The 27,355-nt window shown below is 47.0% G+C and overlaps 1 protein-coding gene across 1 annotated transcript in view; it reads left to right on the forward strand.

Moving 5' to 3' along the window:
- Nucleotides 1-27,355, forward strand: part of LOC147748866 (protein-associating with the carboxyl-terminal domain of ezrin-like) — a 1,120,148-nt gene that overhangs the window by 939,397 nt on the left and 153,396 nt on the right. Inside the window, exon 10 of the mRNA XM_086964312.1 lies at nucleotides 215-385. Coding sequence (XP_086820438.1) covers nucleotides 215-385 — 171 coding nt within the window. The remainder of the gene's footprint in view (nucleotides 1-214; nucleotides 386-27,355) is intronic.

The following is a 27,355-nucleotide window of genomic DNA, read 5'->3' on the forward strand; positions in this document are numbered from 1 at the left end:
CATCACAGAACATTATTTAAATTTTCTACTCACACAATTTAGTCAAGCGTGTCGCATAATTTGGTACTCACCTGCCTCATAATTCCAGTAGCCCTGCCTAGAGGTTTAGGAATTTGTCAGGAGGGGGTCCTTTCGCCTGTAAATGTTGACAGGGGGGTCTCGGCATCCAAAAGTTTGAAGACCTCTGCCTTAAGATGTTCTGTTTTTTTTGCAGATTCACCGGTACACATGAATCACATAATGCAGATCAATCAACCCATGAAGCATTACTGTGGGAATGCGTTCTCAAAAACTTCACTCTCAAACAGTGAGCTAGCTAACAGCAGAGGATCACATAAATATGGTTTGCAGGAAGATGATGAAATTCTGGTCGCTTCAAGCAAAGGTAATTTTTGTTTTATCAATGAACTGCATTCTTGTCTCAATGATTTTGTTGTCTGTTTTTGAGGTCACATTTCATTTCAAAGATTGTGGTGTATGCCTTCCTGGGAATAGTTAATGTCGTAAAATTATGTTATTGGCGGTTCATTGCTCTAGCACTTTTGCTAGCGAAAAGGAAAATTGCTGTGCACTGGGGGGCAAAAACCAGTCCAATGAAAGACATGTGGATGCGCAGCATGGCATATTGTGATACTCTGACTGAAATTTATGCTACGCTTCAGCCCCTAACCTGTCCTAAGGACATCTGGCTTGTCTACTGCTGCTACTTGCTGCAGGCGCAACAGCCATCCCCTCACCCCTTCCCAGATTCTCCTCCCGATGACTGATAGCAAGGGCCCCAGCCCCCATTGGCCCATGCTGCTCTTCTGATACCCTAGGGCGGTGTCAGAATCGGTCCGTTTGGGCCGCTGTCCGCGCAATGCGTGGGGTTTTGATGCCTTGATTTCTTGGACCACAATCCCCAGAGGGCCAAGGGTGAAGCTGCGCGAGAGGTTAACGCGCAACTCCGGAAACATAAGCCGAACTCACAGCACAGACGGAGCCGATAATTTTGGTGAGCCGGTGAGAAGGGCTGTTGTGTATCCTTGGAAGGAACCGTGAGTAGGACCTTGGAAGGAACCGTGAGTAGGACCTTGGAAGGAACCGTGAGTAGGATTTGCAGTGTGTTTCCGGCTGGGAACACACGAAGCTGGAGATCAGTTGAACCTTAGCTGGATATATATGTATTCCGGGAGAGACGGACACGGCTATGTTCGTCAGTTTCCCCCCTCGGTTGCCTTTTCCGGAGTATAAGTGTTGGGGTTTCCGAGTGGATGAGAAGCGCGGCTGCGTTTCTATCTTGGGAAGATTTTTGGACAAAAAAAAACGATATAACTTTCAGAGGGTGAAGGTTTACGGAACTATTAGTGTTTGTTGTCCATGGGGGAAATATCAACAAGACTCACATTGAAGTGAGGGGTACAAGACTGCTATTAACGGACCAGTGCATGGCACGTTATCTATATTACAAACGTGATACTTTTGTTTGCTGGAAGAAACATTTCTAAGGTGCAGTTAACCTTCAGCTCATTATTTTTTCCATGTTTCTTTTCGACAACTTGTTTGTGTTTTCTTTTCACACTGCAGGAGAGGAACCAGGGGGGTACCTAGTTTAACGGAAGAGTGGAACAAGGCAATATATTGTCAAGCATTGGTATGTGAGGTGTGATAAGAAGCCTATTGTGTATGGTAAAGTTGTGGTATAATACATGTACATTTGTGTTCTTTCCTTACCAGATTGTTACCACTGATAGGACCTTCCCTCTCTCTCCTGCATCTAAAGACTTAGAATTTTCCTTTTCAGGTATGCTTGACTATCAGTGGGGAAAAGGGTCCTATTAACCTATAGGGTGCCTTTGTATTCTAGAGCAGATAGGGAGGGGTGTGAAACTAAATCCCTTGTTCTTTATCATTTCAGATCTCCCTCCCTGCTGTCCCCTTCCTTTCCCGCGATTGCGGAACCCTCCTATTGGTCTGAGATTTATGCCGGGTCACGGGTGGGTTGCGTGAGAGCGGGTTTAGGACTTTCAACACAGCTCCGAGGAGAAGCGTGTCGGATCGTGACAGGCGGTGCCTCACCCCCCCCCCCCCCCCCCCCAAACACGCCACCAAGAGAGCCAAGTGTAAAGATATATGAAAGGACTGTGTCATACTCTCCACCAAATGGAGTGCTCTATTGCTTTGTGAAGTATATATGATGTTTCTACTCCTATTTCCTTAAACATATTCTTTTAAGAGAGATTGTCCTCCCCCGCCCTTCGTCTCCCTCCCCTTCCCTGCCCCCCACCACCCACACTGTAGGGACTTTATCTTCTGTTTGTTGTTTGCTTTGAATTGCATTCCAATATTGATGTTATTGAGAAAATATGCTAGAACTACCATGGGGCATGCGTCTTGGAATGTGTTGTAACGTTTCGTTATGGCAAATAATTACAAATCTCAATAAAAAAAGATTGTGGTGTATCTATAACTGTTGCCAGAAAATGTTGATTTTCTTTGCTGCCGTTAAAGAAAGTCATACCTATATAATGAAAAAGAAATGGGTTGTATGATTTCTTTTCATTTCACTTTAACATCCTATATCAGCAAACTACAAAAAAGCAGGTGCGATGTTTCTCACAAAACTAGGTAAACTCAGGAGTTGAGAGCATACAACACAACATCCCAGCATACAAAAGGACTCTCCAGCCATCATATGTCCAATTCTGCTCTGTCCATTTCTCCTATTTTTTTTTAATATATATTCCATAACCGTCCCTAAGTCCATACTTTTATTGTTTATTTTAGACAAATTATTTTCTTTTGTGTGAGAAAAAAACATTGGAGCACACAGCACATCATTTTCAAATAAGTCATGAAGCACATTGGCACAAACCGTAGTACAGATCGAACGACATGTAAGCATCCTTCCCAATTTATGTAATCACACTCCTGATTTGCAGCCAGATTGGAAGTGGTAGTCTTCAAAATGTAACTGCTTCTCACAAGTTGTAATTGCCTCTTAAGGCTGCCAAGTTAAAGGCCCTGGCAAATTTCAGGGAGCGCCTGGTCAATGAATGCTGAAGCTCTACTTCCTCCAAAGAATGTTTTCCACCACTTGTCCTTCAGTGTGAAATACAAAACTTCCATTAACTGCCACCAAAAATGTTGCTCGACTTTGGCGACATTCCGCCCGGTGTCCTGCATCAGCAATTTCACAATTCTCAATAAGAAAACGCAAATGATCCTGAAACAAGATACTCCACTCCTGTATGGCTTAAGATTCGCTCAATGATGACCAAAGAGAGAACCCAATTGAAACCTGCATAATTTCCCACAATTTCCTCCAGACTATCCCTGATCACACTATGAGTGCATTTGTCTCTTCTACAGGAATTTGCCTTATGTAACACATTTCCTCTCCCCGTGAAACTCCAAAGAGCAATTTCTGAAGTTGAAAGGGCCACCAAAATGCGTCAGTATATTTAGATCAATTAACTTTAAGTCCCTTTTGTTCACTTCCTGGTGTTTTACTTTGTCATACCTTTGCTACGCCCATCTATTCATAACATTAAAATCACGTTTCTTTGTTCCCTTTACTTCTTCCATCTGGCCCCCTATCCTTAACCCTAGACTTCACCATAATGCTGTTTAGTTAATCTTTCAATTAAATTTAGATACATTAAATATCATTAACCCATAGTTGAATCCTATAATGATTTTTATAATTTGTATTAAATTAATTCAAAAAAGGTACCTTATTCTAATGCTTCCTTGTGTCTATTCTAGTATTAGTATGAGCTTTATTCGATAAAATTTATCATAAAAGCATATACATCCAAAATTCATATTTTTTTTAAAAACATATAATACAGCATAATAAATAGGTCTAACTATACATCATACAACTACAATTAAAAAGTAAGTAAAAGATTTCATTAAAACCATAGATAGCAATGATTAAAACAGGTACATCAAGTGACATGCATGGGGGCTGCCGGACTACTAATTTTCGCTACAAGATTTGTTATTATTATCCATGCGCAGCCCAAGTATTTTGCCACACCACAAACCAAGGTGAGGGAGGAGGTGTCAGTTTTTAAGATGCGTAGTGCCACCCGATAGTCCTTGGAACCAAGCTTTTTACAGACTGGTTTGATTCATTTCGCTCTAGCCATCCTGTAGGCTGGGCATGCGAAGAAAAAATGGGCGATAGACTCATTAGGAGCTGCACAGCCTGTGCAAGGTGCAGATGGTAAATTGCCCCGATTCCAGGCTGCTGTCACCTCATTTAGCAGGAGGATCCCTATTCTCATCTTCAAGTAGAGCGTCCTATCCCTAGGTGTTTGAATAAAATCAAGAAAAGGTTCTAATTTGTGGATGGGTTTGTGCTCAAAGAACATATAACAGTAATTTACATCAACTAACTTTAAGTCCCTTTTGTTCACTTCCTGGTGTTTTACTTTGTCATACCTTTGCATAAGATTAAAATCACGTTTCTTTGTTCCCTTTACTTCTTCCATCTGGCCCCCTATCCTTAACCCTAGACTTTACCACAATGCTGTTTAATTAATGTTTTAATTACATTTAGATACATTAAATATCATTAACCCATAGTTGAATCCTATAATGATTTTCATAATTTGTTTTAAATGAATTCAAAAAAGTACCTTATTCTAATGCTTCCTTGTGTCTATTCTATTTACCTTCATCTCCAACCATAACGAAATTGTGGCGATTGGCAAATACTTTTAAACATTTCTCCCAGGACATCACCTAAAGATCTGTTGTCTCCCCACGCCTGTCCAACTAATATCTAGAATTCTTAAATACACTTGTGTGATTCAGGGAATAAGTATTCACCAACAGGCCAACAATATTTAACATTGCTTAACCCCTTCGATGCTGATGACGAGCTCAGCTCGTCATCAGCCACGGGTGGCGTGTGCTGATGACGAGCTGAGCTCGTCATGTAACGCGGCTTTTAAAAAAAAGCCGCACAGCGCAAAAATCGCCGCAGCAGCGATGCTGTTAAACAAGTTGTCCATTTATGACATCACCATTCAAACCAGGCTCAAAAATTGCAGAATTGATTGTCTGCCATTTTCCATATGTTAATTACGTAATAACTTCAAACATTCTCATCGGTCTAAAATCCAAATGGAAAATTTACCAGATACATATTGAGGAATTAAAGATAAATGGATTATCTCCTTTTTATCACAGGTAGTAAAATCATTACATTTCACATTAATCAACTCAATCACATTAATACCTCACATAAACAAACTAGCCAAATCAATAAATTGCAGTCCCCAAAACCAGCTAAAAACAGCAGGTTATGTCCTTATCATCGCCTGTCTGGATTTAAATATCCTCCAGTGTGCTACTCTCCTCATACACCACAAACTTATCCTCATACACCACAAACAAGTAAGTCTGCCCTTCCACCGTAAACCTAATCTTGAACAAGAAGAAATACAAACTTATCTCCCCAATCCTACAAGAACTTCACTGATAATCCGTAAAAAAGGTTAAAATTCAAAATTGTCTGCCTTACATTCAAAGCTATTCACTGGAACAATCCAGCAAACATAGCTAACCTACTCACCATTGCAGTGGACCGATCAAGCATGAACAGTAAATACTTGTGGCTTTGCGAGACGTCCAAATTCAGTTCTTCTCTAGCCATGAAAGAGGATTTTCCTGGAACAGCATCCAATCTCTAGAACTCTCTCCCTGCTTAGCTGAGAACCTAAACTATCCTCCTATCAGAAGGTAACACAAAATTGCACTTTGTTAACATGCACTCTGCACCTATTCACCCACCCCCTTTTGCATGTTGCTGAATGACTGCATGACCAATGCACTGAACCTCCTTGACGGAAACCTCTTTGATTCAAAAACCTTATACCTACATTCTGTTTCTACTGTGATTTTCAATGTATTGTGTATGTTGGTTATTATGCAAAGCGTACTTTCTGATAGATACTTCTTACTGCAGATTCCTCAGCTTTTGAAAAGCAGCGGGCACCAGACTAGATCTGGGTTTTATGAGTGGTTGCTCCTGTGTAGCATCCTGACTATGCAATAGCCATGCATTGCCTTGGAAAGGACAGTTCAGTGTTGCATATAGGTTCTCCCCCTGCCTTTTGAAGTCAGTTCCTTTCTTCCCGAGCCCTTGGATGCAGGCCTGGAACTGCCCTCCCAACTTTCGTTGGACCAACTACAAATTGCAGATTACAACAGTGTCAGCGGAAATGTCTCCTCCTTAAGATTACAAGTGTTAAAGCTTGCCACCTCTGTGGGAATCAGATGTCACAGATCCATATGGCGTTTGCCTGTGATGCCTACGTTCTAGTATGACTGCTAATCATGGTAATCATGAGAGAAATGCTTTCTGGTGCACCTAAAGGTGGTCGGGGGGAGAGGAAGCCAAACTCTATGTAGTAGAACAAAGAAATGGTCATGCGATCCCGCTTCACATAATAGGGACATTCCTGCACCAAGCCCTACTCTTGTTCCGAGTTGATAAAATCCAAGTTGCGCCGTGCACACAAAAATGCCCAGCAGGATTTGTCTCCCTCCTGCCACTCTGAATCAGAGGAGAAGCCGCGTAGTAGAGTATCCAAGAGTCAGAATCCAAGCCAATTCTGAGGCTGGTCCTGGAGCACCTCAAATGTTCAGACTGTTTTTGACCCCATGGCACATAGAGGCCTTCAAAGGGGACATTCTGCAGATATTCAAAGCCATGCCTAATCTTCCTGAGTGCTTTCGGGCACTATGGACCAGCAGAGACCCCCGTTCACTTCCACCCAAAGGCCCTTGCCAGGTGCTCAACCTCATTAGGCCTTCTCCAGGCTCCTTGCCACTGCTTGCAATAAATCAACCTGGCCCCTTAAGGCCACGCTGTTCTTGATAATACGGGTGCCAAACCTGACTCTAGCTGCGCCTGTAATGAATCCAGTGCCAATGCTGGTTCCGACCCGAAGTCAACTATGGCTCACGCTAGGCCCATGTTACACTAATAAATAACTCCCAGCCTTTTCCTCAGCACCAACAACAGAGGAGGATGCAAACCCTGTTTGACTAAGATGCATACACAGTCCAGGCACATTGTTGCGTAAACTGAGTTTCTGGCTCAGCTTTACGAGGTTTGTTTGCTTTCACACCCACAGGTGACACCAGTCACCAACTCTTGAATGTCAGACAGGTTTTTATAGCCCCACAGAACTGTACCCAGTACATGGTAGAAGTGGTGTTGACACTTTTGGGTTACTAACAGTCTCTGAGCATGTATCCAGGGACACCGTGGTGATGAGAAACAAACAATTTTTTTTTTGGGGGGGGGGGGGGGGCGTGGCTAGTCAAGATGTCAGAGTGGACGTAATCCATGAATGCTCTGCTGCTGACTTTTTACAAGTTAAGTATTTATCATAATTAATGACTTCATTATATCCCCTGTGCTGACTCAGCAGAGCCTGTCTTCAATGCCTAGGGAGATGATTTTGTAGCCTTGCCTTCCACAATTGGGGCGGATGCAGAGCGGACCCTATGAGACAACATGGCGGCTTGCAGTCCCAGCGGCAGGGCCTTCATTGACATTTACAGAGGGAGCTCTGTTCATGCTGAGCCTGCATCATCCCCCGGCAGCCTGGAGGTTAGGAGAAACAACTGGGCAGGTCGAGGAGCTCAGAGGGAGAAGATGCGTTGGCCCGAACCTCCCGCAACTCCACCTACCAGCAAGCTGACAAGTGAGGGTGCACAGTACAGCATGGAGGGCCCGTGCTGCGAGAGTTGGGGGGGTTGGTGTGGCGATCTGCGGCATCCTTCCGCACCCCAAGCCCCCTTTAGTCCAGTAGTCCTGTTTTCCTGGCTCTGTGACTTGGGTGGCCCTCCAGAGACCTTGTGGGGCTCTTGCCTGACCCCGCTATGGAGATGACTGGGGACCGCCGTGACTGTGGCAGAGGGGGTTAAGTGCTAATGACCTCCCACAGACAATGATCCCCCAATGTAGATATCTGCTGGTGCCACCTTGTGACCGCTGATACTTAAAGGCCATGAGAACAGGGCTTTAGACTTTTCTTGTGCCTGATCGAGATATGGCAGAGTATTTTTGGAGCAGCTGCTAACTACAGAGGGCCATGTTAATCTCCTCTGTGTGTCTCTGGCACCGACACCTTACGGAGAAGAGCCTGAGAAGTTGTTTTAAAAAGCCATACTCTCCTCGTGGCTACATAACCCCTGAAGCACCTACATGCCAGAACACACCTGGGACTGCTGGGAATTCCCTGGGGTAGCCACAACAATAATCACTGACTGATGCCTTCCCTGTTTATTTGTTGAGAGCCCCAAGCATATATATCAGACATAGTCATGGTTGCGCCTCATCACTATTGAGCAATAGCTACAAGGCATTTCTCCCTTTGTCTCCTAAGAGGCAACGGGTAATAAGGTTTCCAGCTACTTCGCCCCAGATGAACCACGACACTACTCACCCACGACACCCACGGGAGATAGCATGTCTCTCACCAAGGAAGATTTGCTGGCATCCATCCGAATTTAAAAAAGGAACTCCATGATGAGCTCAGGGTGGACCTAGCCTCTTCCCTGGAAGCGCTTAAGTCCGATCTCAACACTAAACTTGCCTCTCGCCAACAGGATTTGGACTCTGTGGGTACACGAGTCATGGATCTCTACCCTAAAACGCTACACATTGAGAGGCGCACTAGCCACACGGAACAGCTAAACCACTCCCTCTTCTTGCAGCCATAGGTGTCACAGTTGAAATGTGAAGATCATGGGAACAGATCACGATGCAAGAAAATATGAATCCAAAACCTGGAGGAGAGGGTGGAGGACCTTCACTTGGAAGCCTTTCTCACAGGTTTATTTGCAGAACTACTTGAAGGCTTAACCTTGAAAGACAAAATTGAAAGAATCTTTCGAGTGGGCTCTGTTGGCTGGTGAAACGTGATGATTTAGGGATGTACTTGCTAAACTTCACTCCTATAAAGTAAAATAAGTGATACTTCAGATGGCCCGAAAGGCAGACTTGGTCTCCTTCCAGGAAGTCACTTTCTCCATCTTCCATTACATCGCTCCTGCAACACTTGCCAGACTGCAGCAATTCCGTTCCGTGACAGGTAAACTGAGACAAGAACGCATTCATTATCGCTGGCCCTACTCTTTTGAATTGGCATTCAAGTATTACAACAAACCTAACTATATCTCGAATCTGGCAGAGGCTATGACTCTCTTGGAAACCCCAACCATTGGGGTCAAACCGCCTGGGTAGGACCCCAGGACCTCCAGAGGCAGGGATACTGAATCTCACGGTACAGACCTATGGCTCTCTCTGCGTTGTCCTCGCCTACTTAAAAAGCGAGGATCTTCTGATCTGTTCATTTGAATTTCGAGACTGCATCCTTGACAGAGACAGTAGCAGAACTTTCTTGATGATCTCCTGTCTCTAGGGGGGCAGTACTCTAGGTGGTCTACTGGGAGGGCATGTCCTTATGACGGACTGGAGGGGGACTGCCTCTTCTGGAGGTATTTATCTGGTTCCTGAGGCTGCCTTCCTGAATGAAACCTTACAGTAGCTTTTCTGTGAAACAACCAGTGTTACAGGTCTGATATGATGCATGGACAGCTCGGAAGATAATAATAATAAGGAAGCTTATAAAGCGCCGGGTTACGCCTAACGGCGTGTCCCCGCGCTATGGTAAGTGGGAGAACATAGAGCCCCATGCCCAGACTAGTGACGCACAGGCCTTAATGAAGGAACAAGTAAGTTTTAAGCTCTCTTCTAAACCTGATCTCAGAGGGTTCCAACCGAAGCTCGAGAGGGAGTTTGTTCCAGCTCCTGGCTGCCAAGAGCCGGAAAGATCTGCCACCCATCCTGGCCGTCTTAACTTTAGGGACAAGCAACAGGCCAGTCCCACTAGATCGAGGGGACCGTGCGGGCCTTGTAGACAGTAATAAGACTCTGCAGGTTCCTAGGACCGATGTCTTGGGTGATGCGGTGGCATGTACAGAGGGCCTTAAACACGATTCTCTTCCTGACAGGAAGCCAGTGAAGAGTGTCCAAGGCCCTTTTGAAGGCAGCACTTCTCGGTTGCCTAAGGACCAACCGAGCCGCTGCATTTTGCATAACCTGAAGCCGGTTAAGACTTTTGACAGTGGCACCTAAATACAGTATGTTACCATAGTCTAAACGTGAAGTAACAAGTGAATGCACTAGCGCCTTCCTGGCCTCTATCGGAAGGAGGTCCATAGTTTTACGTAGACCTTTCAGGACACCAAAGCAAGTCCCCACCACACGTCTGATATGGGGTTCAAAAGTGAGATCAGAATCAACCCATACACCCAGGTTCTTAGCCTGGGAGAACGGTATAGGGGCTGGACCCAAGCAAGACGGCCACCATGCCGATGACCACACAGACGGCCCCCCTCCCCACCACAAGCACCTCTGTCTTGCTACCATTCAACCTCAGGCAGTTGTTGGCCATCCAAGAGGCAAGCTCCTGCATGCACGCTCTGAATTTGGACGCCACCAGACCCGGTGCCCGTGATAGCGAGATAACCAGCTGCGTGTCATCGGCATATGACACAATCCTGATTCCAAAACCCTCCACTATACTCGTCACTGGAGATACATATAGGTTAAATAGGGTGGGGCTCAGGGCAGAGCCCTGAGGCACCCCCTGATCCAGTTTCATAGCTTTGGAGTAGTGGGGGCCCTGTCTGACCTGAAAGCTGCGTTCTATCAGGAATGATTGTATCCATTTTAGAGCCGAGCCTGAGACACCGCCCTTGTTCAGACACTGTAGCAGGGTGTAATGTGCCACAGTGTCAAAAGCGGCACTCAGGTCCAAAAGGATGGGAACCATCGTTTGCCCCTCATCTGCTCCCTGCCAAATGGCCTCCGTGGCCATTAATAGAGCTGACTCCGCAGAGTGAAGTGACCGAAATCCAAATTGAGTGGGGTGCAGGAGATTGGCTTCTTCCACATAGGCCATGAGCTGTAGGTTTGCTGCCTTCTCTGCCACTTTCGCCAAATACGGTAGCAGCGAGATAGGGCGGAGATTTTCCACTTTCTCAGGGCTGATGTTAGGTTTCTTCTGGAGTGGAAGAACCACAGCCTTTTTCCAGCTATCCGGCACCGTATGCATACTAAATGATACATCTAAAAGATGCCTGATATAAGGCTCAAGGGTGGCAATACTCTCTCCAAGCAGTTTGGGTGAGGCAGGATCCCAAGTTGAGCCAGACTTTATAGTACTACAGGTCCTGCAGAGCAACTCGGGGGAAGGGGTGATAAAACTATCCAGCCTCTGGCTTACCCCAGTTCCTCCGATCGGTTCCACAAATTCTGCACCCGTTTTTTTGACTCCCGGAAAGGAGGAGTAAATTTGCTCCACTTTCTCTGAGAAGAAAACTGCGATACGGTCACATGATTCCACTGAGCCTTCCGTGGGGATAGCAGACGCTGTTAGTGAGGAAATCTCCTTATAGATCTTAAATAATTCCTTAGAGGAGTTTCCTGCTGCTCCAATTCTCTCTGCATAGTAAGCGGCCTTGGCTTGTCTAATAAGCCTGTGGTACTTTTTTCGCTTTTTTAGATATTCCAGCTTGGCCTGACTAAGAAAACCTTTCCTCCATTGTCTCTCCAGATGTTTGCACTCTTTCTTAGCCAGGCGCAAATCATCATTGTACCAAGGTGCAGATTTCTGTGCTCTATAAGATGACCCCTCCAGCCCCCCTTTGTACTTTATTCCTTTTCTTACTCTTCTATTGGAGGGATGAGGGACTATGATAATACAATCATGCGATCCGCACACTGCAAGAGTAATTAAATTCAGGTTTCTTAACTATGTTTATCCAATGTCTTAACTCAATGTGCTGTTTAAATTGGCATTTGCGGATGATGACCAATTTGCCTGTCATAATGTCCGGGTATGTGCATAATGTTTGCTATTTGGGACCAGTTATTAACGTAATCCGGTTTTGCTTTTTGTCCTTTTTTGGTGCATAGAGGACACACTTTGATGTTGTTGACAGAGGTGAAGGGGAGGAATGGAGGGCAGCAGACTCCGGGATAGGGGAGGTTGCGTGAGACTGCACGAGTGAAAGGAGAGGGGAGGTCGACACGCTTAATGGAAAGGCACTTGGAGAACCCACTTGACCTGATTACATTATGGTGATGACCGCACTCTCATTCAACATTAAGGACCTCAGTGCACCAGCCAAGCAACATAAACCATAGAAGTATCCCCACGATCAGCGACATCATGTTGAGAAATACAGGAGACACACCTCAAACAGGCTGTAGACCATAGACTGAGACATAAAGCTTACCCCATGATAAATAAATCCTCTGCTTTAATTAAACATAATGGGAGGGCACATCTGTTTCATTCCTCACTGAATTTTTACCCTGAAGGTTATGAAAGGGGATGATGGTGAAGGTACGAATCAGAGGTAAATTATGCATCTTTGCATCTGAATATGACCCAAACTCTAACCAAATCCCATTTATCCCTGCATTATAGTCTTCACTGGGGGGGTTTGCTGAGGGCACGATTCTCCTGCTGGGTGACTTTAACCTCACATGGGATTCTGGGGTTGACAGCACACACCCCGCAGATGACCCACGAAAGCTTCCACAAAACACTCAAGCAAGCAATCCGGGACCTGGGATTGATAAATGCATGGAGGATGTTCCACCCCAATTCTTGCGATTACACCTTCTCTCACACGCAACAAACATATCCACATTAGATTACGGGTTCATTAGCCAAACCCTTAGACAAGATCTGAGGACAGCCTTCATCCATATCAGACCATGCTCCAAAGGCAGTAACCTTAGAATGGGGTGAGGCAATGTCGAGATACGGTAGATACATTTTCCTAGTGCTTTCACAAGAGTTCACCTCTTTATGGACGATCTGAGGAAAGCTATCGAAAAATACTTTCTATTAAATAACCCCTGTAACACAAACCCCTCTAACAATTGGGACACATTCAAGGCAGTGCTGCATGGGAAATGTATTGCCCTTGTCCAACACTTAGCAAACAGAGAACACCAGAGAGCTTAACACTCAAAATGGAGCGGCAACAGCTCGAACAGGCCCCCAAAGCCTCACTGACACTGATCTTGCAGTGGAAGGTTACAGCGTTAAAGGCGAAATTAAATGCAATTTACACCAACAGGGCGGAACTAACTTTGCTACACCTCAAACACACATCTTATGAGCAGGGTAACTAGATGGGTTACCATCTCGCTCGTCAACTCAGGTTAAACAGGAAAGGGACTATATAGTTCAGATCTTGCGTGATTCGGAAGTATTGGAACACTGATACTAAAAAAGCCTACATATTTGGCAAATTTTACGAAAAACTTAATATGGCCATACAAGTCAATGCCCAAGCCCAATGTAACTACTTAGATGATGTGGATCCTTCCCAGGTGTCCCCCTCTCATAAAAATATGTTAGGAGAGCATATTAGTGCAGAGGAGGTCCAGCAGGCAGTCTCCTCTCTAAAACTGTATAAGTCTTCCGGGTCTGATGGTCTCGCAGCCCAATTTTATAAGACGTTTAGCTCGGACATCGTCGCACACCTGACCCACGTGTTTATTTACATAGTGGAAGTGCGTTCAGCCACCCCCTCAATGAGTGAAGCCCTAGTGTAAGACATCTTGAAACCTGGTAAAGACCCTCATTCCTGTGGCTTATATAGGCCCATTGCCCTCCTCAACCTAGATGGCAAGCTCTATTCCCAAATGTTAGCCTCCTGTGTGGATGCACTGATGCCGCACCTGGTCCACTCGGACCAGTCTGGCTTCATCAAGGGCCAACAGAGGCATGATAATGTGAGGAGGGTACTCCATCTAATTGAAAAGCCTTTAATAAAAATATACCGCAGTCTTGCTAGGTCTTGACACCGAGAAGGTCTTCAACCCTGTGCATTGGCCCTTTCTCTTTCATACGCTGCAACGTTTTGGTTTCTATGACTCATTCATAACACTGATTTGGGCGAACTGTACCACATAACGGGCTAGAGTCTTAGTTAATGGAATAACCTCTGATTATTTTTTTTCCACAGGGGAGAGGGACATGGCAAGTCTGCCCTCTCTCCCTGCTGCTTTTTGCACTCAGTAGTGAGCCTTTGGTAGCTAAGATGCAGGTGACCCCAGCTATCAAGGGCCTAGGTTTTAGCTCCATGGAGCATAAGATCTTTCTATTTGTGGACGATGTGCTTTTGACACTCACCTCCCCCTGCTCATCTATAGAAGCTTACCAAGAGGAATTGTATACCTTTGAAAAGGTAGTAGGCTTCTGCATTAACCTAAGTCCTATTTACTAAATTTGACGTTCTCCAATGCAATGATGGAGGCCCTGGTGCCTCTACACCCTTCCAGTGGACGAGAAAAGACGTCACTTATCCCTGCTGTGAGAAGTTGGCCTGGTATATGATGCTCACTAGTTCTAGTGATCACCTTGTACCATGCCAAGCAACTCTTATGATGATTGGTTGTAAGTCAACCTTATAGACCTGCTATCCTAGGGGTAGCGTGGACAAAGCAGTCTTAGGCTAAACTCTGTAAAGGCATGTGAAGCAAGCTGTTTTACCATACACAATCCCCTTGAATACCAAATGAAAGGACACCACACAAATATATATTGAAAATATATATATATTTATTTACTACAAATATTCCCTATACTCTTTATGAGCACAGAAGCAAATGCGTTAAAACAAAACACAGTTTAAATACACAAAAGTTGCACAATATGGATGAGCCCTAGGGGCCACCTAAACCATATACTAAAATAGTGGTATAAGAACTACCAAGCTGAAAGGAAGTAGGCCTAGGGCCTTGGGAATCGCTGGAGCTGATCGGGACTAGCAGTGACTAAGTCAGGAAAGGCCCGCGGGACTCGGGTGCAGCGCTTAAAGTGCACGCATACACCAATGCAATGTCGATGGTGCGTAAAAGTTACAAAGTTAGTGTTTAAGGAACCTTCCGACTGACCTAGAAGGACAAAACTTTAGACCTAGGCACTAGAGGTGTGTACCAGTGTAGGAACACCGGCGTTGCTGAGTTACCTCACCCACAGGAAGCGGTTGCACAGGTGCGAAGTAGTGTCGGGTTTTGTCACGCAGGTCGATGGCGCTTGGAGCTGAAGATGCTGCAGGCGGGTCGTTGAAGAGGGTTCCGGTGGATCCAAGGGTGGATCTGAAGTGGTGAAGACCTGAAAGCAGAGGGGACAATGTTCTAAGTCACTAGCCAGTGACTACCGTGGAACCAGGATGGAACCAGGCGATGTCTGGTGCAAACAGGCGATGAGGTGCAGCTTGTCTCCGCAGCCACGTGGACAAGAAGAGGTCGAGGACGTCCAGGAGTCGATCACGAGCTGTCCCATGAAGGCTCTAGCTGATTGGAGCAAACAGGCCTTGGCTAATGCAAGCCACGCAGGAAGTGAAGAAAGCTTATCACTCGGACCAGCTAGGTCAGAGCGGGTGCTCCTTTTTACAGGAGCGAGGGCAAGTCTGGAGCAACCAGACCCGCAGTGTTGATTGTCGGTTTTGTCGCCAAGATGGCCGCTAGCCGCGTGGCAAATGACCGGGATGGCTCGTCGAGTGGCAAAGTGAAAAAGGGCCCCACGCAGATCGTGGAGATGCTGGGGGGCTGATCTTCGGTGCAAATCCTGCTCGGTTGTGGGGCTTCTCAAAACCCAAAGCACAGCGTCGAGGGTGCCTCGGGTGCTGCGCAGTCAGCTTCTGTGGGGTCTTTCGAGATGTCCGGTCCCACGTCTCTCGGTGCCTCCACGGGTCCCTTCTTTGCAGGGACTGTGGATCGGGCTGTGAGAAGTCTGGGAGTCGGGGTCTCATCGGGCTCTGGGCTCGGGCTCCGGCAGGAGGCGGCGGCAAAGCAGACGTCGAGTTGCTGGATGGTGCCTGTGTTCACAGGATGGCCACTCCTTGGCCACAAGGGAGATGCTCTTCAGTCTTCTGTGCAGCAGAATGTCGAAGTCCAGGCGTCTTCTTAGTTTTAAGTTGATTTCAGGATGATCTGAGGTGCTATGGCACTGCTCCCACTCTTATTCCCAATCTGAGGGGTGGATCACCTGCTAGGTCCCTCCTCTGGGTGGAACCAGGAAGGGGGCAGTTACACCCCCTTTCCTTTGTCCAGCTCCGTGCCTGGACTGGGGCTGGAAAGCCCCAGGACCGGTTTGGACTGGCTTATGCACGAGGACACCTTGTGTGCCCCGGGCATGTCTGATTCTATTCAGCCCTGTCCTACCCAATACACAAAATCCTGTCTGGGGTGGTGCTCGCACCTCCCAAGGCAGGAAACCCTTTGTCCAAGCCTCCCTCGCTGGAAGGACTCCCAGCAGCAGGAGGTCAGATTTGTGTCTGTGGTGGCAGCATCCATTTGTGATGCTGAGGCTCGGGTTAACTTTAACCGGGGTTCAGGTTATGTACATGTCGTGTCCCTCTAGAAGGGTGGAATGCTATCCCCGTCGACAGAACTGTCGAGGGGATAGTATTCCAAATCGTATGACACCTTATTCGACATGTTTTGATAAAGCCAAACCAAAGTTAGCATATAACCGCGAGGATTATAATGCACTTAAGAGTATATGGTATGGCAATATCCCGGAACAGCTAAGGGAGTTGTTCCTGACAACTGCAGACAGGCTCAGCTCATGCTAGAGCACCATCTCACATAAAACCAAGCACTCTGCCTCCAGGATTGTTAAGGCCTGCCATAGGAGTGACTTATAGGTTACTATGTGTCCAGATAGGTTAGATATAGATATACTATATCTAAGTAAGAGGTGATTACACCAACTTACCCCAGCTGAGTGATCAGCCAGTTGTGTCAAATATGGAGGCCAGGCCAGGGGTGGCACAATACATGCTGCAGCCCCTAGTAGGCCTTGGCTACACCTATGCCCTGGGTACCTATGGTAAACTGTTACAGGGGCCTATAAGGTGAACCAGTTCCAATTGGGTATGCACCTAAGGTACATGGAGTCCATTTTAAGGAGAGAGCAATTAGCCTGGGGCCCTGAATAGCAGGATCCCAGGCCAACTAAGTAAAAAACCAGCTAAACACCAGGCAAAAAGTTTGGGGGTAACCATAGTCCGATATCCACCTTCCTACACCTGCCTCAAACTTACCCCCAAAGTGTTGGACCTCTATCATACCAACTATCCACAGGTGTTACAGCAACTGAAAGCAGATCTTAAACAATGGGCACCTATGCATATCTCCTGGCTCGGGCGTATACACGCGATTCAGATGACAGTTCTACACTGAGTACTTTACCCTTTTCAGGGCCTTCCTATTGAGTTAAATAAGGATTTTCTAGCAACACTACGATCACTAATCTTCTGCTCTATTTGGTAGGATCACAGGGCCCGCTTGCTGTTTAAACTACTCCGCCTCTCAAATGACGCTGTCGGTTTAGGCCTCCCTGACTTCCAACTCTACTATATGGCAGCCCAACTCCAGGTCATTTCCGAGTGGTCACTACGAGAGTCGGATAAACACTGGTTGCACATGGAGAAGACCATAGATGTTATCTGGGATGTATTGGGGAAACCTAAATCAGATTGTCCGCAAAATGCCTACTTGAGTACTCCAACTAAAAAACACTTAAAGTGTGGGATGGGGTGTCAAACTGAGGAATGGACAACTTTCCCCTCCCCTTACACCCCGATACACCACAACTCGGCATTCCCACCAGCTCTCCGCCCAGGTCCTTTCGACACGTGGAGGGAGAGGAGTTGTGCCTTACACTTTCCAACCTCTTTCACAATTGGGAAATTTTAACATTCAACCATTGCTGTTGGAAGGTAGGATCCTTCTGCATGTGTACCCCCACTTTTTGCCTGGTGCTAAGCTGGTTTTTGACTAGTCTGACTGGGATCCTACTAATCAGGACCCCAGTCTATCTGCTTTCTCTCTGAACTGTTACAACATGTATTTAGGTACACTCCAGATGGGATACTGGGGTACTCTTATAGGTCCCTACTATATTGTACCCATGTATCCAGGGCATAGGTACCCCAGAGGTCTCCCATGGGCTGCAGCATGGATTATGCTACCCATGAGAGACCATACAAAATGGAACCACAGGCCTGCTATTGCAGTCTGTGTAAGTTGTTACATGCACCACTTACTTAAGATATAGGTTTCCTATATCTAAGGGTCACCGCACTTAAAACCTATAAGTCACCCTTCTAGCAGGCCTTTATAATCCTGAAGGCAGGGTGCTTGGTTCTAAGTGAGCGGGTGCCCCTGCATGAGCAGGACACCCCTGCAGCCTGACTAGTCCATTCTCGCGAGTTGCCAGTGAAGCAGCCATACATATATGTAGAGGTGCATTATGCGACCGCGTGATGACCATCTTGAAAACGACTGCAAGTAACCCTATCGTGTTTGGTATCAAACATCTTTGAATCATACCCCCACACCAGTAACCAGTGTGGGAGGTATGAATCCACCCCTCAGAAGCGAGCTTCCTGAGGTCTGGTGTTCACAGTACTAGCCTTCTAGTCCCGGACAGCACAAAATGGCTGCTGCCGACCAGAGACCCGTACTGCCCTCCAGCGGCAGAGCCAAGCTCGAGCAGGAGAAGGCAGAACAATAGGCATCCTGTCACACTGAGGTGTAACCACCTCCAGACAGGATTTAGTGTATTAGGGCTGGGTGGGTGTGCTTGCCAGCGCCTGAATGTCTGCATGAGGTGCACATTTGATGTCCCTGTGCATAGTCCATTTTGAACCAGTCCTGGGAGCCGTTGACTGCCGCTCTGGTGCGAAGCTGGACAAAGGACATGGGAGTAAACTCCCTGCTGTCCCGACCCTCCCCTGGGAGGGTCCCCTGAATCTTTCCAACCCTTTCCTTAGAGTACGTAAGGGCTTACCTGGTTGTAGGACTTTGGATTTGTCGTGGACAGGATTCAGAACTGAAACCACTGCACTTCAACCGTCGGGACACTCTGGACTTCAATGGACTTCGTTTGGGCCTGACTTAGTCTCCCTCGGTCTGCTTTATCGTCCGTGCCCGTGCACCATACAGGGTCTGTGCCCGACCTGTGGAGCATCAAGGACAACTGAAGATAATCTCCCTTGGAGTGAAGGAGTCACTCCCCTGCATTTGCAGACACCTCATCGCTCTGACCAGTCTGCTGTTCCAGAGCTCCTACGGACTCTGAAGGGTCCAGCAACACAGGAGATGGGTTTCTACGTCCCTCGAGGTCCGAGCTGAGCGCTTACCAAGTTTGAGGCCAGTATTCCTCGTGGGGGCTGCAATACTTGAACCCCTGTGCACCGCGTTTATTTGCAAATGCATGTGCTTCTTGGCATTCCTTTAACAAGTGCATTGGGCTCCGAGTATTCCCTACCTCTGGGCACATTTCCTACCAAGATCTTTGACCTCCTCGCACCAAGTGCTCTGTGGCCTGTTTGGTGAATTCACTCAAGGTCCTCTTGCGACTCCTGTGCCTTTGGCCTTTGGGTCCATTTGAGGGACAGCGTTGCTTTTCTTGGGCTTCCCTGGTTGCTCCAGGCTTACCCTGACTCACCTGTGTTTGGTGAATCTCCTGGACCTTGCTGGTCTGAACTGTACTCTTCTTTGACTTCCTGCTTCGGTTGCTTTTGCCAAGGCTTGTTGGTGCTCCCGCTGGACACCGATCCCTCAGCACTCAACATTCTTCGTGGGATATCTCGCATCCGGCTACTGCCTGTCCTCAACGTCACCTGGTCCCCACAGCTGCAGGGTCAAGAGCACCATCATCTCACCTGAAGCACCCAACATCGGTGGGCATTCGTCTACCAAGCCCCTGGTCACTCCTAAGTGACCCAGACTCTGTCCACTCTGCTTTCAGGTACTCCTCGACAAGAATCCACGTTTGAATTCCAGCGGACACTTTTCTCCCTTCCAGAAGCGGTACTTTCTGAAAGTCCTCCATTGAGATCAATGGCGGTTTCCGATTCCAATTCAGACCTATGCAGCCGGCTTCCCTGGGTTAGGTAACTCTGGTACTTCGGTATCCACGGGTAGGGTGGCTCTCCAACCTTGTGTCTTCCAAGGGGTTTCTTCGAAGTCCACTGGGACGAGTCCTCAAACTTTTAAAATTCCAACCGTGACTTGCACATAGACTTGTACGGAACACACGGTCGTGTTCCGACCCTGCACCTGTCATCCGTAGGGTCCCTATCTACTCACCATGGGTGGTTCCTTCACTTGGGGTCCCAGCAATTCTATGTCCTCTCGACATCATCCTGACTTGAGTTGTGGTTCTTATACCACTTTCTTAATATATGGTTTGGTCCCCCCGGGTCCACTGTGTACATGTGCTATTTACTGACATTTCTGTGCTAACGTATTGTGTGCTTTGAGATTATCTCCCTGTAGGAGATACTGTGTCATACTAGATAGTGTTATATTAATAAATACATATTTTTATAACTACTGTGTGTTTCTCCTTTCATTTAGCCAATACTATACGATTACATTCTAGAAAAACAAGCTGCTTGACATTCCTTCAAGACTAAACATGAAGGCTGCTCTCCACAGCTACCACTTGGATAGCTTTCCAAGGTTATCTTTGACCTCCTAAATCACCATAAGGTTAATTTGGACTGGTGCAGGGTGCCCACTATAACTAGTGGACATCATATATCAAGCCAACTTCTCACAATTGTCAACATAACTTTCAACTTTCCGATTCCCAACAGTACTGCTGTACATAGCTTAAACACTGGGCACTACAACCTGGAAGTCAGACTGGTTGCCGCCAGAGATCTTGCGCCTATTAAACGATTTGTTAAGACAGCTAGATCCTCTCGGGGAACCATTTGCTTTCTATACTCCTTACTACTTGTAGGAAAGTAGGATCTTTCTGGCATAGATACCCCCATTACTTGCATGGTATCAGTGTGTGTTGACTGTAGTTAACTGGGATCCTGCTTACTAGGACCCCAGTGGCATTGCTTTCTCCTCTAAATGACATGGGAAGCACTTTGTACACCCCACAGTTGATATGCTGGGTTACTATTGTATGTCCCTCGTATATGCAACTGAGGTTCCCAGGCCATTGGTTTACCAGGAGGTCTCCCATGGACTGCAGCATATATCATGCCACCCATGAGAGCCCATGCAAACTGTCTGCAGAGCTGCCATTACAGTGTACGTGAAATGGTGCTTGCACCTTTCTTTTAGATATAATGTTTCCCTTATATCCCAGTCACTGGACTGTAAACCTACAAATCACCCCTAAGGAAGGCCCTAAAGTCCTAGGGCACATGCATGGTTTTAAGTCGGTGGGTACCACTGCACGAGCAGGGGTAACCTGATAAATCTAGGACTCCATGTTCTGGGCTTTGTAAGTGCGGGACAGGCAGTGTACGGTATGTAGTGGACATTGGCAAGTTTAGATGTCCAACTTTGTAATGGCTGCCCCAAACCTGGTCATGTTTGGTATCAAGCATGTTGGAATCAATCAACTACACCAATTCCAGTGTTAGTTGCATGATGCCATGTACTCGAGGAGCTCTTTAGAGGACTCCCAATACCTACCTGTGTAGCCTTAAAGGGTCTGCCTGCCAGCCCGCGCTGCTGCTGACCCTAGACCATGTTCTGCCTCCCTGCTGCCGACCATAGACCGTGTTTTCCCCCCTGCTGATGAGGCAAGGGAAGCTGAACAAAGGATTTCCTTCTACGGAGAGGTGTGATCACCTCTCCTTTAGAAATATGTAGGGTGGGGACACTTCCGAGCACCACCAGACTGCATTGAAGGGCACATTTGGTGCCCTCCTTCTTAAACCAGTTTCACCCAGTCCAGTAACCCTTGGCTCCCGCGATGACGCAAAACCACACAAAGGACAGGGAGCTCCCAAGCTCCTCCAGGTGGCCACTGGATTCTATCATGTTGAATCTTGGCCCCTGTGAGCATCTGACTGTCTAGGACAGCTGAGTAGCGTCCCTGACACTCTCTAGTAGGTGGGTCACCACAGAAGAGGTACTTCCAATATTTTGAGTTACTTGAGGGTGGGTCCTTTGAATTTGGCCCGACAACAACTTCAAGATCAGACTGCCTGTCGTCTGAAGACTGTCTGAAGACTCTTCTGCTGGTAGACACTGGAACTCTGCTGTTCAAGCCAGAACCAAAGACAAGACTACTTGGGTGGGAAGATGTCTACTGCAACTTCGTCCCTGTGCTTTTTCAAGCTTTGCAACTTAGTTACCGTGCATCCTCTGCCCTGCATTCGTAGGCACCTCTACGATGACCACCGGTTTGCTGATCCTTTTGTCCCACGGACATCGCCCAGCTCTGCAACACAGGTGGTGGTTTGTTGTTTCTCCAGAGGCATGCCCAGTCTTCCCTGCAATTGAGGTGAGTGTAATCCTTCTCCAGCCTATTTGAACCGTCTCTCTGTGCACTGTCTGTTTGCTGTCACCAAGCCTTGTTGGCTCTCTTCATGAAAGATCTTTACGCTTCAAGAAGCCACAGCCTCCAGCACTGCACAGCTCCAAGAACAACATCCTTCCTGCATCCTCTGTATCGTGGGCCTTCATTTCCTGTGTGCTGTTGAGGCCTCCCTGCGACTCCCTGTGCCTGTTGTCAGAGAGTCCTCGAGGGGGCTCCATCGATTCTTGCTGGCTGTCCTGACTTCCCTTGCTGGGTTAGTCCCACAGACCTTGATGGTCTGCAGCACAATAACTTCTTCCGTGAACCGTTGTTTGCGTTTGCCATGCCTTGTTGCTGGTCCTTCCGGCCACTGACCTTCCTGCACTCATGGACCGGCCTGATACAGCCTGTGGATGGCTTTTGCATTGTTGTCTGGGCTCCACAGTTGCTGCTACAATCTCACGTGCTACAGCAAGAAATTCCAACAACGACTCGTATTGTGCTTGTGTGCCTCTTGGTAACCCCCAGGTGGTTTGGACTCTCCACTCTCGTTTCAGGTTCTTCTCATCTGGATTCCACATCCTGGTTCCACCGGCCTGGTCCACAAGCCTCTGCAGCTGCTGATCTTCCACAAACCTCCATTGGCATCTATGGGTGGTTCCAACACCACTTCATCCCTATGCACCTTGGCTTCCTGATGTAGGTATCCTGGTTCCAGGGGTTTCCACAGATGCAGTGGCTCTCCAACCTTCCTTGGTCCAAGCCGGTTTGGGGTCTTTTGGGAAGTGTAAATATCCAACCATGACTTACCCTGTGTTATCCTATGGACGATTGACCCAGTGTAACCACTCTGCACCTGGTCCTTTTGGGTCCCTGGCTACTCACATTGGGTGGTTCCGTGTTTCCCCTGGGTTCTGCCATCCTTAGGTACTAGTCCTGTTTTGGTACTTACCTCACATTCCACTATTTTAGTATGTGGTTTTGGCCTCTGATTGGGCCCTATAGATTTTCTTTGCTACTTGACTATTTCTGAAGTATTTATTGTGTGTAGTTGATATCTCTTGTTAGGGGACATACCAAGTTAGCGTCTAGTGTATGCTAATAAATACAAAGTGTTTTTATGCTCACCTGGTGTGGTCCTTTCTTGTGTGAAAAGCTTACAGAAGGACTATAATGGTAAATGCACCTGCCTTACACCCTTCCTGAATAAACCGTAGCTGCTCTCCAGAGCTACCCCTTGAGAGCTCTGGTTGTCAGGAACCTAAACACTATCACTAAGGATTGCCTGGACTCAGTGCACAGTGCTTCACCATAAGTGGACAATATATACTGAGCCAGCCTCCTACACTACTCACAACACTCCTCACCCCACAGCCGTGAAATTTAACTTTCTGAAAATAAACGTTAGGGGAGGAATTTCCTGAAATAAAGTGGAGGAAACTTTGGAAAGATGTTCCAAAATGCAACCACTTTATTGGCATGATAGAGGCCCACATAAACTACTCTAAGATTGGCACCTCTATCCCACTAAGCTGAAAATAAATATTTATCAACTCCTCCGAACTCAGTTGGAGAGGCTGCAGGCTGTTAGGCAACTTTTGCCATATTTGGTGTGACTGCCCGTCGAGTCGCCCTTTTTGGTCATAAATCTTAGCACAAATTAAGGACATCCTGAGTATCCAATTCCTGCCTCCCAGAGTTTTGCACTGGTGGCTTTGAGGGATGATACCCTGTATTGTGCGACCGTAAGAAACCCTTACCAAACACAGACATACTGCCACTGCAGCTTGCGGGATTTGGTGCAGATAATAGTGAAGAGTCACCTTGCCATACATCCCTGTGTGCCAGGCCTACCAGCATTGCAAGAGGCATAAGTAAGTCACCCCTACAGTGGGCTTTACAGTCCTAAGGCAGGGTGCACTATACTGCATGTGAGAACATAACTGCATGAGCACATATGCCCCTATAGTGTCTAAGTTCATTCTTAGACATAAGTGCACACTGAAGACACACTGAGTACATGGGCTTACAAATTCCACAGCTCCATGATGGCTTTGCCGAATTCCAAGATATTTGGTACCTAACATCTCAGCCTAATAAACCCACATTGATACACCAGTGTTAGATTTATTTAGAAATGCACCCAGAGGGCACTTATGAGGTGCCCCCTGAAATCCTACCAACTCGCTGGTGTGTGCCTGACCGGTCCCCACCAGCCTGCTACCTCTAGACTTGTTTCTGACCCCCTGCGGTGGGAGCCTTTTCTCTTGTGGGTCAAAAACAAAGCCTACTCTGGGTGCGGGTGCTTCACACCTACCCCAAATCGGGAACAGCATAGAAAGGCCGTGAGCCTCAAAAATGTCCCCTCCTTTATTATGCTGACCAGGGCATCTCCAGCTAGTGAAAATACCCGCCCTCTCACCCAGCCCCAGTTTTGGCGGCAAGTTGGGTGGGATAATTAGTCCTTTCAGCCAAGGCCACCCCTAAGGTGCCCTAAGCTGAAGGGACCCTTTCCTATCAGAATCCTCCATATTGTTTTGGAGGACTCTAGCCAATAGGGCTATGGATATGCCCCCTCCCCAGAGGGAGTGGACATACAGATGGTGTAAGCACCCTAAAGGTAGGTAGCCCATTGGCTACTATCTTCTGACCCCTGTAAATTCTCTAAAATTAGTATTTGGGTGCACCCCTGAACCTTATTTCTCAGGTTACCGATGACCTACAAAGAAGAGCAGAGCCCTGCATGACAAGAAGCTCCAACCTCTGACTTGGTCCCATCCCTGCCAGCTTGTCTTCGAACTCTGAACTTTAATGCTCCCACGACTTGTCCCATAGACCAGCAGCCTCCAAAAACCCTGGGAGGACTACCTGCCTTCCATAAAGACTCCTGATCTCCTGTGGACAGTGGACCTGTCCAAAAGAAAACCAACATTAAAGACCAAAGCTCTGCCTGCGGATCCGCAGTACTGACTATCTCTGCACCCAACACCCACAGCCCGAGTTCCAGTGGCCCGCCCGTCCAGTACATGTTCCCCAATGCTTCTGAACAAGAGTCCACCGTGGGCTGACCCCTGCTGGACTCCCCGTCAACTCCTACAGCCTCTGCACGATGACCCCCCCTCCCAACTGCGACCTGCACAGGTAGGCTGTTCTCTGATGCCAAAGGAAACCTTTTCACCCAGAGCCTTTGTGCCTTGGGGAGATCAATCGACGGTGTCCCGACTTTCAGCACATCCCATCTTACCTGTGCAGCTGCAGATCTCCTTCAATCGGCCTCCTGGCTTGAGCCTTCAGCCTTTTTGCGACTTAAAGATTCCTCATTGGTTTTCATTGGGCGCCCAGCGCTCTGTTGTCATTCTGCTCCAACCCATCCCTGTGCCGTTGGAGTTGTAAGTGTGGTGCTGCCTTGTGGCTTTGCTGTGCTTACCTTAACCGCTGGAGACTGGGTTACCTAACCTGAGCTGCTTACCTCTAAGTGGAACCACTTGATTGCTCCCTTTCTCCATTGGATAACTTTGGCACCAGATACAGAGTTTAACCTCTCCATCTAGCCACCCCAGTGCTGCTGGTAGTGCAGTTCTGTCACTTACCTGAACCATAACTGGCTGATTCTTTATCCAGAAACTCAATATTGTAAATTGTTTACTTGCCTGCATATTGCTGATTATGTTGCCTCCCATTAGATAATTGAGAAAGTATCTTTGGTTCTATTAAATAAATAAATAAATAAATATACTAAAAGTATTATTTTTACAGACAATTGGTCTCGGATTTAGTCTAGATCATGTCTCTACCAGATAAGGCATAACCAAAGGTAAGTAACTTGTTCATCTGATAGACATTAGCTGCAGGTTCCTTGCCTTTGAATTGATACCCAAGCAATATCATTCCCAGAGGAGGGACTGCGGACAAGATCAGCTTAGGCAATCCTGCAGTACTGACCGGCCTAAATGGGAGTCCCTGCAGACTTGACTGTCCAGGCAGTAATCTTTAATAAACATGTGTAGGGATACCCATGTTTGCTCCCTGACAATTTCCTGTATTGGGATTGCAGGTGCTAAGGCATTGGTAGCAGCCTTAGCTCTGGTGGAATGAGCCCTTAAGCCTTCAGGAGGCTGCTTTTTAGCCAGAGCATAACAAATCTTGATGCAGAGGATGACCCATCTCAAGATGGCCCTTCTTCGCTCCAACGTTGGTCGTCCACTCTGAACTATTTAGTGCCGTCAAGGTAGAGTGACAGCGGTCTGTTTGGGTCAAGACGATGGAGTCGCTCCTCTTCTTTAAAGGGATGTGGAGGAGCATAGCAAGTGAGCAAGGTGACCGATTGTCCCACTTGGAAAGGTGTAACCACTTTCGGGAGCAAAGAGGCCCTAAGTCGAAGCACCAACTTGTCAGGAAATATTGTCAAAAAGGGTGGCTTGGATGATCAAACCTGCAACTCACTCACCCTTATGGCAGAAGTAATCACCACTAAAAACTTCTGTTCTGATGGTGAGTAGCCAAAGGGGACAATTGTGCAAGGGCTCGAAGTGAGCAGACATGAGTAAGGTGAGAACCTAATTAAGATCCCTCTGAGGCATAATGAAAGAAGCATGTAGAAACATATGTACAAGGCCTTGCAGTAATCAATGTGCAGTGGGTGATTTGAATTCGGAGGGTTGCTCTGGCAACCTCAGGAAGGCGGACAAAGCCGAAAGATACCCTTTAATGGCGCCCCAAAGTAGAGCACTGCTAGGCAAGGGTCAAAATAAAAATCAACACATCAGAAAGGGAAGCAGACAGAGGGTAAATAGAATTTACTGTACAATATGATACAAATTTGTTTCACCGGCAGGGGTATACCATCTCGGTCCCCAAGATAAGATTTCAGGCTTCAGGAGAACAGTCAAAATCTGTCAACTGTTGCTGCTCAATCTCCATGAAAGAAGACCTAGAGTTGACATGTTTGGATGGAGGACTCC

The sequence above is a fragment of the Lissotriton vulgaris genome, chromosome 1_1, assembly GCF_964263255.1.
Source record: "Lissotriton vulgaris chromosome 1_1, aLisVul1.2, whole genome shotgun sequence".
NCBI classification, from domain to species: domain Eukaryota; kingdom Metazoa; phylum Chordata; class Amphibia; order Caudata; family Salamandridae; genus Lissotriton; species Lissotriton vulgaris.